The 13111-nt window shown below is 41.7% G+C and overlaps 1 protein-coding gene across 3 annotated transcripts in view; it reads left to right on the forward strand.

The window, feature by feature from the left end:
• Positions 1–13111, forward strand: part of iws1 (interacts with SUPT6H, CTD assembly factor 1) — a 46484-nt gene that overhangs the window by 13836 nt on the left and 19537 nt on the right. For all 3 annotated transcript variants that reach the window (XM_078563572.1, XM_078563574.1, XM_078563573.1), the window contains one exon: positions 8283–8349. In XM_078563572.1, the coding sequence (XP_078419698.1) occupies positions 8283–8349 (67 nt within the window). The remainder of the gene's footprint in view (positions 1–8282; positions 8350–13111) is intronic.

Genomic DNA, 13111 nt, shown 5'->3' on the forward strand with positions numbered 1-13111 from the left:
TTTCCGCCTCTGCTACCATTTCAGGCAGTGAGTTCCACACCCATTGACCTCTGGATGAAAAGTTTTCTACTCAACTCCTCGCTTATCCTTCTGCCAGTTATTTTAAATCTGTGTCCCCTCTCTGCTGAAGGAAAGAGGTACTTCCTATTCACTCTGTCAAGGCTCCTCATAATTTTGTACATCTCCCCTCAGCCTTCTCTGTTCCAAACATCCCCAGACTATCCAATCTTTCCTCCAGAGCTAAGATTTTCTATTCGTGACAACATCCTTGTAAACCTCCTTAATACCCTCTCCAGTGTGACCACATACTTCCTGTAATGCAGGGGCCAGAGCTGCATGGAGCACTCTAGCTGTGGCCTAAATTGTATTCTAGCAGAACTTTGCTGCTCCTACACTCTGTTCCTCAGCTAATAAAGAAAAGTATCCTATATGCCCCCTTAACCATCTCTCTACCTTGCTAAGTTCAAGGATCTATGGACTCTAAAGCCCCTCTGTTCCTCTACACTTTTTGGTATCCTATTATTTATTATATATTATTTTGCCTTGTTAGAACCAAGCAAGATAGAAGATAGTCACGTGGTAGTATAGAACTTGAATATTGCTGAGAAAAGAGATATGCTGTTGTTTTGCTTTGCATTCATTAGGACAAACGCAAGAATATCAAATTTCAAAAGGAACAATAATTGATACTGCATGAGAAAATTCCCCATGGCAATGCCTCGACCAATCAAAATTGACTTGTTTTTTTTGAATTTAAACAGAAGCTTGAGGGATAACTGTTTCCTGGTACGTTCTCCGTGGCAATGCCTCCAAAAATCAGAGTCCATTTGCCAGCCAATCAGCATCTTTTTCTCATGATGGATCAATTGTTGTTCCCTTTGAAATTTGATGTTCTTGTAGATGTCCTGATGAGTGGAAGACGAAAAGCTTCGACAGCATGTCTAATTTTTCAGCATCGCAAAAAAAGTGAATCACGCCTTAAAATGGATTGTCTGTGGAGAGATCTTGCATTATCCCATAACCCATTGACATTACTTCATTGAAGAAACCCACTGACCTCTAAGGGCATGATCTGAAACCCTCTGGTATGGACATTGTAGTATGGACCTTTTTGAAATTCCACTTGAACTCCTCAATTAGATTACAGTCCTTAACTAACTTCTAGAAGTCCGTTATTCTATTTGTAAAAAATCTTAACTATTGAGTAGATTGAGACCCATATCTCCCCCTGGTATCAGTTGTTTTTGCTTGCTCATTCTTTTGCTGTCCATTTTAGACAATAAGCCATCATTCAAGCAGGAGAGCTGTCAGATCACTGACAATCCAGCATTTCTTTTGCACTTACCTCGTGCCTATTTTGACATCCACTGTCTATTAGCCCTGCTTGTGTTGGTAGCCGTGTTCAATCATTGCTACATTGCAAGAATGTTTTTCAGATTTCCTGTTTTGAGAAATATGTTGTAACTTGCTGTCATTGGCCAAATTTCTAATTCCTCTAGATAATCCTCTTGTTTCTATTGCCTTTTTTTCTTGCCCTTTCTGTTCCCAGTGCTTAGCTTCCATTCACTGTGTTTTAACATTCTTCAGTGTTGCTGGACTTAGGAACATAGGAGCAGGAGTAGGCCATTCAATCCCTCAACCCAGCTCTGCCATTTAACTAGATCATGCCTGATCTTCTACCTCAACAGCATCTTTCTACACTATCCTCATATCCCTTAATGTCATTGGCAACTGGAAATCTATTACCTCCGCTTTGAACTACTGAATGACTGAGCCTCCATAACCCTCTGGGGTAGAGAATTCCAAAGATTCATCACCCTCTTACTGAAGAAATTGCTCCTCATCTCAGTCCTAAGTGGCCTAATTCTTATTCTGAGACTATGGGCAGAATTTTACACTGATCGGGCGGGCACGTACCCAACCCAATCAGACGTGAAATTGCATGAGATGACGTCAGGTGAGCGTCCTGACATCACATGCTCGCGCGATACTTTGGTTGGCGAGCACACACAAAAGCCAGACGCTCACCTGCCAACAATTAAGAGGGCAATTAAGCCCATTAATGGAGCAGTTGACACCAATTTTTCGTGGTCCGTCCAACCTTATGGTTGGTGGACGGGCGAGTCTGCTAGGCGGCCTTTACATTTTTCATGAAACCTCATCCAAGGGCGGGGTGAGGTTTCTGTTATGAAATAAAATAAAAACCTATGGGTAACATTTTTATCATCTGTATTTTAAGGTGCCTGATTCTGGTGCGTGGACATTTTTTTCCAGTTTTTTGAAACTTTATTTAATGGTTTTTCGGTCTGCAGCTCCCTGAGGCAGCTCTCTCCCTTCAGGGAGCTTTCTTTCAGCACTCGCCCATGCCCGCCTTGACGTCATCACCCGCCCTCATCCCACCCCCACCCCAGCAGCACTGAGCTATTCAGCACGTGCCTCATGCTAGCTGGCCATTAATTGGCCAGCCGACGTGAAATTGCAATTGGGGGCCGATCGCGGTCAGCAGTCCATTTCTTGGCCAATCCCGGACCCGCTGATTGCGCCTGCTGATTGCACCAAGCTAAAAATTCTGCCCTGTGTCCCCGGTTCTCTGCCCCTGCAACCAGGGGAAACATCCTTTCTGCATCTACCTGTACAGCCCTGGAAGAATTTTGTGCACTTCAATGAGATCACTTCTCATTCTTCTAAACTCTAGAGAATACAGGCCCAGTCTCCTCAGTCTTTACTCATAGGGCAATCCCACCACCTGGGATTAGTCTGGTGCACCTTTGTTGCACTCCCTCCATGACCAGTATATCCTTCCTTGGGTAAGGAGACCAAAACTGCACACAAGACTCCAGGTGTGGTCTCACCAAGGCTCTATACAACTGCAACACATACAAACAAGGAGCAGGAGTAAGCCATTCAGCCCCTCGAGCCTGCTCCGCCATTTAATAAGATCATGGCTGATCTGATTGTAACCTGAAACCTGCATTCCACCTACCCCCGATAACCTATCACTCCCCTTGCCAAGAATCTATCCACCTCTGCCTTAAAAATATTCAAAGACTCTGCTTCCACCGCCTTATCAGGAAGAGAATTCCAAAGACTCACGAATCTCTGAGTGAAAAAATTTCGTTTAATCTCTGTTTTAAATGGGAGCCCCCTTATTTTTAAATGGTGACCCCTAGTTCTAGATTCTCCTACAAGAGGAAACATCCTCTCCACATCCACCCTGTCAATACCCCTCAGGATCTTATATGCAATACTTCTTTCTTCCTGTATTCAAATCCCCTTACAATAAAGGCTAACATACCATTTGCTTACTAATTGCTTGTTGCACCTGCACGTTAGTTTTCAGTGACTTATGAACAAGAACACCCAGGTCCCTTTGTACATCAGCATTTCCTAATCTCTGCCCATTTAAGAAATACTCTGCATTTCTGTTTTTCCTACCAAGGTGGATAATTTCACATTTTTCCACATTATATTCCAACTGCCGTGTTCTTGCCCACTCACTTAAGTCTGTCTAAATCTCATTGAACCTCCTTGCGTCCTCCTCACACCTCACATTCCCACCAAGTTTTGTATCATCGGCAACTTTGGAAATATTACATTTGATCCCCATATCCAAATCATTGATATAGAATGTGAATAGCTGGGCCCAAACAGTGATTCTTGTAGTACCCCACTAGACACAGCCTGCCAGCCTGAGAATGATCCATTTATCCCTACTCTCTGTTTTCTGTCTGTTAACCAATCCTCAATTCATGCCAGCATATTGCCCCGATCCCACGAGCTCTAATTTTGTTTATTAACCTCCTGTGTGATACCTTATTGAAAGCCTTCTGAAAATCCAAATACACCACATCCACTGGTGTTCTACCTTATCTATTCTGCTAGTAGCACCCTCAAAAAATTCTAACAGGTTTGTCAAACATGATGTCCCTTTCATAAGTCCATGTTGACTCTGCTCAATCTCAGCAATATTTTCTAAATGTTATCATATCCTTTAGAATAGATTTTAGCATTTTCCATACTGCTGATCTGACGCTACCAGGTCTGTAGTTCCCTGCTTTCTCTCTCCCTCCTTTCTTAAATAGTGGAGTCACATTTGCTACCTTCCAATCTACAGGAACTATTCCAGAATCTATAGAATTTTGAAAGATGATCATCAATGCATCTAATATCTCTACAGTCGCCTCTTTCAACACTGTTGGATGGAGATCATCAGGTCCAGAGGATTTATTAACTTTCAGCCCCATTGCGGCATTACTTTTTTTACTAATACTAATTTCTTTCAGATCCTCAATTTCACTAGTCCCTTGGCTCCCCAGTATTTCAGGGAGGTTTTTTGTATCTTTCTCAGTGAAAGCAGACACAAAGTATTTGTTTAGTTTCTCTGCCCTTTCCTTATTACCCATTATAAATTCTCCATTGTCTCCCTGTAATGGGCCCACAGTTGTCTTTGCTAACCTTTTCCTTTTTACATACCTATAGAAGCTTTTACAGCCTGTTTTTATATTCCTTGCTAGTTTAATTTCATATTCTCTTTTCTCTTTTTTAATCAATTTCTTTGTTCTCTTTTTCTGAATTTTAAAATGCTCCCAATCCTCAGCTTACTACTTTTTTTGGCAACTTTGGCAACCTCTTTCTCTGATCTGATTGAATCCTAAACTTCTCTTGTTAGCCATAGTTGGAACACTTTTCCTACTGGCTTTTTGAGCCATTGATTGCTCTATTCCTCATTGATGGCCATTTAGTTGCTATGACAATTGAATTATGGTCAAAGGGTGAGTATTCCTACAGTAACCAATAAAACACAATTAAATTGCATTCTGTGCAGGTCCTGAGAGAAGTTCACTGATCTCTGAAAGGTTATGTGGGTTTGAGGTTACATTCAGATCAGCCATGATCTTGAATGGTAGGGCAGGTTCAAGAGGCTGAGTGGCCTACTGCTCCTAATTCATAAGTTCAGCTTTCACCTAGCATGGCAAGCCTTTGACTAACTCCTCATAGAATTTTATTTCTATTCAACATTTAATCTTTATTAATGACTGGTTTATGTCTAGCTGTTAGGCCAACTTGTTGGGTTAAGAAAATACTGTGTTTTTTAACAAAACATGTTCTTCCATTTGGCAGACTGGTCAGATCTCACTAAATGAGAAAGTCACACTGGCTGTTTGATATGTTCAGTGCATAGTAAATTAGAGTTATGGGCGTTTGATATGCTCTTTACACAGCTGTACTAGACATAAGAGAACATTTGGATATTTATCATCTCCATTGACTAGGCATGTTAGAGATGAAAAGGCTGCACTGATGGGATTGTAGAAGAAAAATCCTTCACACAGCAGGCTAAAATGTGGAATTCTTCACCACAAACTGTTGGAGTAGGGTCCATCATTTTGAATTTTAAAGTGTATGAAGTAGTGTCTAAAAGAAGAGAAAAATTAAATAATGCGGGGAATGTGCAGAGAGTGAGATTAGTCTTGGTGGCTCATGCAGAGAAATGTTGATGCCAATTTGGGTATCAAATAAGTTGTTTCTGTGCTATGAATTTCTATGATTCTGTAACTTATGGGAGGGAAGCCTTGAACAAATACACTGGAGTTCTTTATGGAAATGACGAAGCTTGTTGATAATGTAGAGTTCAGCAAAAATGTTTGATATGATGCAGTGATTAAGCCATAAGGTAAGAGGGTGTGGAAGAGGAGACAATGTGCTGAAGTGGGTTGAAAATTGTCTAAAGCAGAGAAAGCAAAGGGTAGTTGTGAATTGAGCTGGATTGACAAAGTCACAGGGACCAGTGCTACAGCCGTTACTGTTCACAGTGCATGTAAATGATTTGGAGCTGGGTGAAGTTAAATTAGGGAGAAGTGCACCTGAACACTAGGGAGCAGTTGAACCAAACACAAAGGAATCTAGACAGATGAGCTAATATGGAAAAGGGAAAGGAAATAAACAGTGGGGATATAAACTAGGTGGTAGAAATATGTAGCCGATCAGTCAATGTTTTCAAAGAGAAGAAAGACATTTCTAATATGTACCCATCATCCAAACAAACATCAGGTACTTGCACCATTCCCTTGACTTTAAACTGAAGAACCATAGGACATAACACAGGAGAGGGATCTGTGGCATTGGTGAATAGCTCACTGAAACCAACATTACATGGTGTGGCAGCATTATGAAAACCTAATCTGATCTTGAAATGTATAGCCAGAGGAATAGAGCATAAATGAGAAATAATGGGTAGATTTCCAGTTTGCTGTCCAAGTGGAAGATTGTTTTGTTGATTGACTGGCTGTTATAGGAACTGCCCAGTTTTCCAATCCACTGAAATCAATAACCGATCCATATTGTCGGTTTTACACCTGGGCAGAAAATCTGCCCTGGTAAGTCTGTACAGATCACTGATACAGTCACATCCTGGACTACACAGTACAATTTTGGTTACTGAACTTGAGGCATGACACCTGTGAGCAGCGATTGAAGAACCTGGAAATTTTTATGTGTGAGAAGCCCCAAATGAAGTATTAGTTGAAGTATTCGAGATCCACAGGGGACCAGACAATTTGAACCTGTTTGAATCGTTTGTATCAAAAGCTCTAGGGCCAAGAGATAAGGACTCGAGATTAGAGGAGGGAAGGTGTAGATGAACTAGATTTAACTGTTTGGGTGGCAAACATGAGACTGGGGGAAGGACCATGACAAATTACAATGCCAGTCTCATTTGTTTATTACCAGAAAGCTGCAGTGGAGCCCCAGAGACAGTACTCCTGTTCCTTAAAGCTCCAGAATAAGATAAATTTTAAAAAAAACTTGCACTTTTGATGGCAGCCTTCAGTGATCCAGCCTGAGGACATAGTCATTCACAATCATATTTCACAAGGAGGCATGAAACAGGTTGCGGATATGCAAATTTAGAGGGCCAAATGCAAACTTCATGCTCACACCCTTGGCACCAACAGAGGAGCCCCAATCAGTATGGCTTACTTCTGTTATGGGGTGAGCGCACAGGCACTGCCCATCATATTGGACTCTTAGATCCCCGTTTTACACCTGTAAAACAAATCTAGCAGGATCAAATTTCTAGGCCATGAAGTGGACATGAAGGCAGTAGCATAGTTAGTGTGGAAAAATTCAAGGGAGCACTGAATAGGCATTTGAGAAAAAGGAAGAATTTTACACTTAAGTAGCATCCTTCATATCCTCAGAGAATTTCAAAAGTGCTTCATAGCTGGTGATCCCATATATTGCTACGGATTTTACATTTTAGACTGCACTGTGAAATGCAATATGGGATTGGCTTTGATGCTATAATTGTAAATTCAATATTTGCAATTTGACTGAAGATGAACAAAAATATACACGCTAATATCAATCATTGATGCTGTTCACATGAATGTTTGCTGTATCCACAGCTTATTTGAGTGGGTTGGATCTTTCTGCCACTGCACAGCATACATATTTCAGACCCTAGAAAGTAGTGACCTAACCAAAAATAAAGAATTTGGTTTTTTATAATATTTTATCATATCCACAAATGTATACTTTTTGTAGTGCAGTTGTTGTTTTGTAGGCAACAGATTTGGCACAACAAGGCTCCATATACTGCAGTGAGTTGACCAGTTATTCCGTTCTCACCTTTGGTCAACGAATAAATGGTGACAGATCAGCAGGAAATCTCCATGTTCCTCTTCAAATTGTGCCATGGGATGTTTGATATCTGCTTTGAGACTTAACACTAGGCCTCAGTTTCAAATTTCATCCAAAGAGTGGCACCCTGTACTTTATGGAAGTGTCAGCCTAGATTATGTGCTCCTGTTGAGAAGTGAGGCTTGAAACCATCATCATTTGATTCAAGAGGATGAGAATACTGAGCGAAGCTGATACCAAAAGTGTACAGTTGGTGGATATTAGTTTCTGGTACCACCCTGATGGACTGCAACTTTGCTTTCCTGCTTCTGCCTTTCCCATGTTCTTGTCTCTGATGTTCCTGGGCAATGTATGATTTGAAACATGCAGGCATTAAAATGTTTCCATGCATTTGAGCAAATGTGTGTGTGGAGATGTCAGCTGTTCTAGATTCTAGTGCAGATTAATTCCCATTGGAGGGTGCCCAAGTTTAAGCAATTGTCAGTGGCAGATGATGTGCAAGTGCACAGTGATCTTGCAGCTCGTTGAAAGGCATTGGAGATGGAATGTAAGAGAAGTCCTTCCAGTATAGACGGCGTTTCCTATCGGTAGGACTAATGTCTGAGTAACCTGTAACATTTTCCTCTGCTTCCTCTAAACAGGGCTGGTGTTGGAAACTTGATAGCTGACATTTTTGGTGAATCGGATGATGAAGGGGAAGAGTTTACAGTACGTATAGAGTTGGTTTCTAAATACTGTGGTTCACCTGATTTATTCTCACTAGTAAAAGGGGACCTGCTTACTATTGGAATCTCCCAGAGGAATAGTAAATCCTGCCAAAGAATGTTATTCAATTCTTCAAAAAGATTATTTTAATTCCAATAATGAATGTTTACAATCTCAGTAGACAGAAGGCCCTGGGAGGACTTACTATACAAAATATTCCTGTCTTCCTATCTTAAAAAATGTGTTAGATAGCTCCTTAGTTCTGTGCAATATTTTCGATCTGCCATGTAGCCTGCTCCCATAAACCAGGTTACCCCTAGTTTACATGGGGAAGGTCATATGTCTTCTAAGAGCTGGTGATTGGGCTGTTGTGTGCTTTTGCCAGTGCCAGCAGTCAAGCACTGCTGCACACTGCCACTGATCAAGGACTACTGGGCACTTGGCCAGTGCTGGAAGATCAGTGCTTGTGCAGTGTCAGTGTTTTGGCGTTGCTGCATATTATGTCAGTGATTTAGGAACTACTGTGCAGTTGGGAGGCAGTGGTGGCCGTGCTTTCAACTGACCATCATTTTGTATTGTGTCCCTTTTTTGCTGCATCGGTGTGCTATTATCTCAGGTTCCAGCCACCCTCATAGCTATCTAAATGAGGATTTATACTAATTAAGATGATGAACTTTACAACATAGAAGGAGACCATTCGGCCTATCAGATCTGTGCCAGTTCTTAGCTAGAGAAATCCAAAACTAATCCCACTGCCCTTTATACCTTACGAAACACCTCAATTGTTTTGGCATTGATTATACTCTGAGCCAGTGAATTCTACAATCTCCACCCTTTTTGGATTCACTTTTAACCAGTTTATCTCAAGTTCTCAGACTCTATCTCCTTATTACGGTTTCCACCCTAAACTGGACTTAAATGGTCCTGCCCATTCGTTTAAATGTACACAAATAGCACTTTCACAACCTTGGGGCAACCCAAGTGTGACAAATGGTTTGTGCACAGCAAGGTCCCACAAAAGGAAGTGACAGAAATGGCCTACCATCTTGTAATCTGTTTTGGTGGGGTTGATTGAGAAGCAAATGTTGGCCAAGTTATCAGGAGAATGTACCTCGTTTAAGCCTTATCAGAAAAACAGCACCTCTAAAGATGCAGCACCATCTCAGTACTACAGTCTAGATTTATGTGCCAAATACCACTCCAGTTAGTAAGTCTTCATTCCTTACAAATTGGAGTGTGGCCTAATACCCAACAACAACTTAAATACTCGCAAACATGCAAATTAGGAGCCGCAAACATACACATTAGGAGCAAAGTAGGCCACTCGGCCCCTCAAGCCTGCTCTACCATTCAATAAGATCATGGCTGATCTGAATGTAATCTCAACCTCACATTCCTGCCTACCCCAGATAACTTTTCACCCCCTTGTTAATCAAGAATCTATTTAGCTTGGCCTTAAAAATATTCAAAGACTCTGCATCCACTGTCTTTTGAAAAAGAAAGTTCCAAATACTTTCAACCCTCAGAGAAAAAAACTCTCCTCATCTCTGACTTAAATGAGCGAGCCCTTATTTTTAAACAGTGACCTCTAGTTCCTGATTCTCCCACAAGAGGAAACGTCCTCTCCACACCCACCCTGTCAAGACCCCTCAGGATCTTAAAGGTTTCAATTAAGTCACCTCTTATCTTTCTGAACTCCAGCAGATACAAGTGTAGCCTGTCCAGCTTTTCCTTGTGAGACAATCTTGTCTAGTAATTAACTTATTCAGCATCTTCAAAACATCCCAAGCTTCTTCATGGGAATGTAATAAAACTAAATGAGTCACAAAAGGAGCTATTAGGGTAGGTCAAAGAGATAGGTTTTAGAAATAATCTTAAAGAGGGAAAGGTTAGAGTGGGAATCCAAAGCTTTGGGCCTAGGCATCTAAACGCAAAGGAGGCCAGAATTGGAGGAGTGTAGACATCTCTGAGGGTTCAAGGGCTGAAGGATTTGCAAACAAGAATGTGGAGTTTAAAATTGGGGTGTTGCTTAACCAGGAGCCAATATAATTCAGTGAGACAGGGCTGATGAGTGAATCAATAGAATCATAGAAGTTAACGGCAAAAAAGGAGTCCTTTTTCTGTGCCAACAACTTGTAGGTGATGGTTTTCCCATGTGCCTGTTGGACTTGTCATTATCCCCACATAGCAAGCCCTCAGTTTCAGCCAGTACATTTAGGATCTTACCTATAAAAAGGCTAGGTTTAGAGGGAAGAGCAGAGAATTTGGTCTGCTTTTGGTAACCTCCAGGAACTGGCTCAAGACTGATGCTGATAGACCTGGGAACTGGTCTATTCCCTGCTGTATTTGCCTGGGGTGCTGCATTTTAGATAAATATTCATTCACAGGAAATGATTCTATATTAGCAGATCAATCCAAACAAAATCACACCTCTTCCGATATTCCCTGATGCATCCTCACATGACTTATGGTGCTCTGTGTTTGTGACTGTCTATGCTTCTGAAACTCTGGCAAACTTATTATTGCAAGTCATTCCTTTTATAGAATTGAAGATTTGAATTTACATAGTGCCTTTTGCAACCTCAGGAGAAGCCAATGAAGTACTTTTGAAGTGTGGTCACTGCTATAGTTAGGAAACACAGCAGCCAATTTGTGCACTGCAAGATCCTGCAAACAGTATAATGGGTCCTCTTAAGACTGCAGGCAAATGAGTTTGGATGATCTCAGGTTTACTGAGGGTAGAACCTGGGAGGCCAGCCAGGGGTGTGTTAAAATAATCAACGCTAGAGGAAAAAAGGCTTGGACGTGAGTTTCAACAGCTGATGAAGTGAGGATGGAGCAGAGTCAGGTGGTGTTACAAAGATGCAAGGAGGCAGTCATTGTGATTATGCGGAAAAGTGTTCAGTAGCTTTTCTTGAGGTCAAATAAAACAGCCTCAGATAGTTGCCAGGGAGAGGGATGGAATCAGTGCCTAGAGAATCGAGTTTTTGTTGGGGACAGAAGGCAATGGCTTCGTCCTTACCAATATTTAGGTGGAAGAAATTTCTGCTCATCCAGCACTAGATGCTGAGAAAGCAATCTGTCAAATTGGGGACACTGGAGCGGTCAAGAGAGGTGTAATGAGGTAGAGCTGGGTTTCATTGGCATACATGTGAAAATTGACAATGTTTTTAGATGGTGTTGCTGAGGTGTGGTATATTGATGAAAAAAGGAGGATGCCAAGGTATGTTCTCAAGGGGCTGGGTAGATCTTTAAGGGTAACGTAGATAATGAAGCCGTTACAAGAAAAGAAGCCATTGAAAGTGATTCTCTGATAATGATTAGATAGATATGACTGGAACCAGGCAAGTGCAGTCCCATCTGGCTGGATGATGCTACAGAGGGATTGGAGGAGGATGGTGTGGTCAGCCATGTCAAGGCCTTGAGCAGTCAAGAAACACGAGGAGGAATAGTTTACCTTTGTTGCAGTCACATAGGATGTCATTTTTGACTTTGATAAGAGCTGTTTTGATACAGTGGCAGGGGCAGAAACCTGATTGGAGAGATTCAAAGATGGATTTCAAGGAAAGATGGGCATGGATTTGGGAGGTGGCCACTTGTCCAAGAAATTTGGAGAGGAAAGGGAGGTTTGAGATGGGGTGGCAGTTTGCAAAGAGATGGTCAAACTTTGGTTTTTTGAGGAACGAAGTAATGATTGCAGATTTGAAGGAGAGAGGCGCAATACCTGAAGAAAGAACCATTAACAATATCAACTAATGTGGGAGCCAGGAAGGAAAGCTAGGTAGTCAGTAGTTTGGTGGGAATAAGGTCGAGGGAGCAGGAGATATCTTTCATGACAAGATGAGCTTGGAGAGAGCATGAGGGGAAGTAGCAGTGGAACCAGAGAAAGATGTGAGTTCAGGGCTACGCAGTGGGGAACTTTAGGGAAAATTTGGTCAGGTGGGCTAAGGGAAGAGAGGGAAGCAGCTGATTGGATGGTCTCAATCTTAGTACCAAAGGAGCCTTTGAGCTCCTCAGAATTGTTGATGAGGGTCGAGTTGAGGGGTTTAAGCAGATGGTTTGCAGTAGAGAAATAAAGTAGTCGATAATCCTGAAATATGAGCAGTTTGGCAGATGACAGAGGACCTGCAGGTGCTTTTTGTAGTCCAGCCAGATCTGACAGTAAATAACTAAACCAGCTGTCTGCCATACCTGCCCAAGTCTGCAGCACTTTGACTTGAGGGAGCTGAGATGAGGGCTGTACTGGAGGAGGATGGCCAGAGTGAGAGAGAGAGTAATGTTTTTAATGGAGGCTGGGGCATCAAAGGTGAGAGTGTGATTGAGCAGATGTGTAGCTACAGAAATGTCATGATGAATGGAGGGCCAAAGACTTTACGGTTGGGATTTTGAATGATCAGTAATAGGGAAATTAGTAGAGAGTTTTATCCAGGGAGTACACAGAATTAAGTTGGGGGAAAAGGACATGAATGGAGAGCATTTCAAGAAAGTTATCAGACACACCATACTTGCTGGTGTAGCTGTTACATTTTCAGGACTTTTGACCAAAATTGCACAGAAAAGATTTGGAAATGTGTGAAAAGGTGATAGAAAAATGAACAAAATCAAACCATAGAGTTTAGCTCCATTTGAAAAGTTAACACCGGCACAATGGGCCAAATGTCCTGGTGAGCCAAGTCCTAAGGTGTAAACGCTATATTCTGGGAGCACCTAATGAGACACTGTAGAAGTAATTTTACTGTATGTAACCCATGCTTTACCTGACTTA

Source organism: Cetorhinus maximus, chromosome 19 (assembly GCF_964194155.1).
Source record: "Cetorhinus maximus chromosome 19, sCetMax3.hap1.1, whole genome shotgun sequence".
Lineage (NCBI taxonomy): Eukaryota > Metazoa > Chordata > Chondrichthyes > Lamniformes > Cetorhinidae > Cetorhinus > Cetorhinus maximus.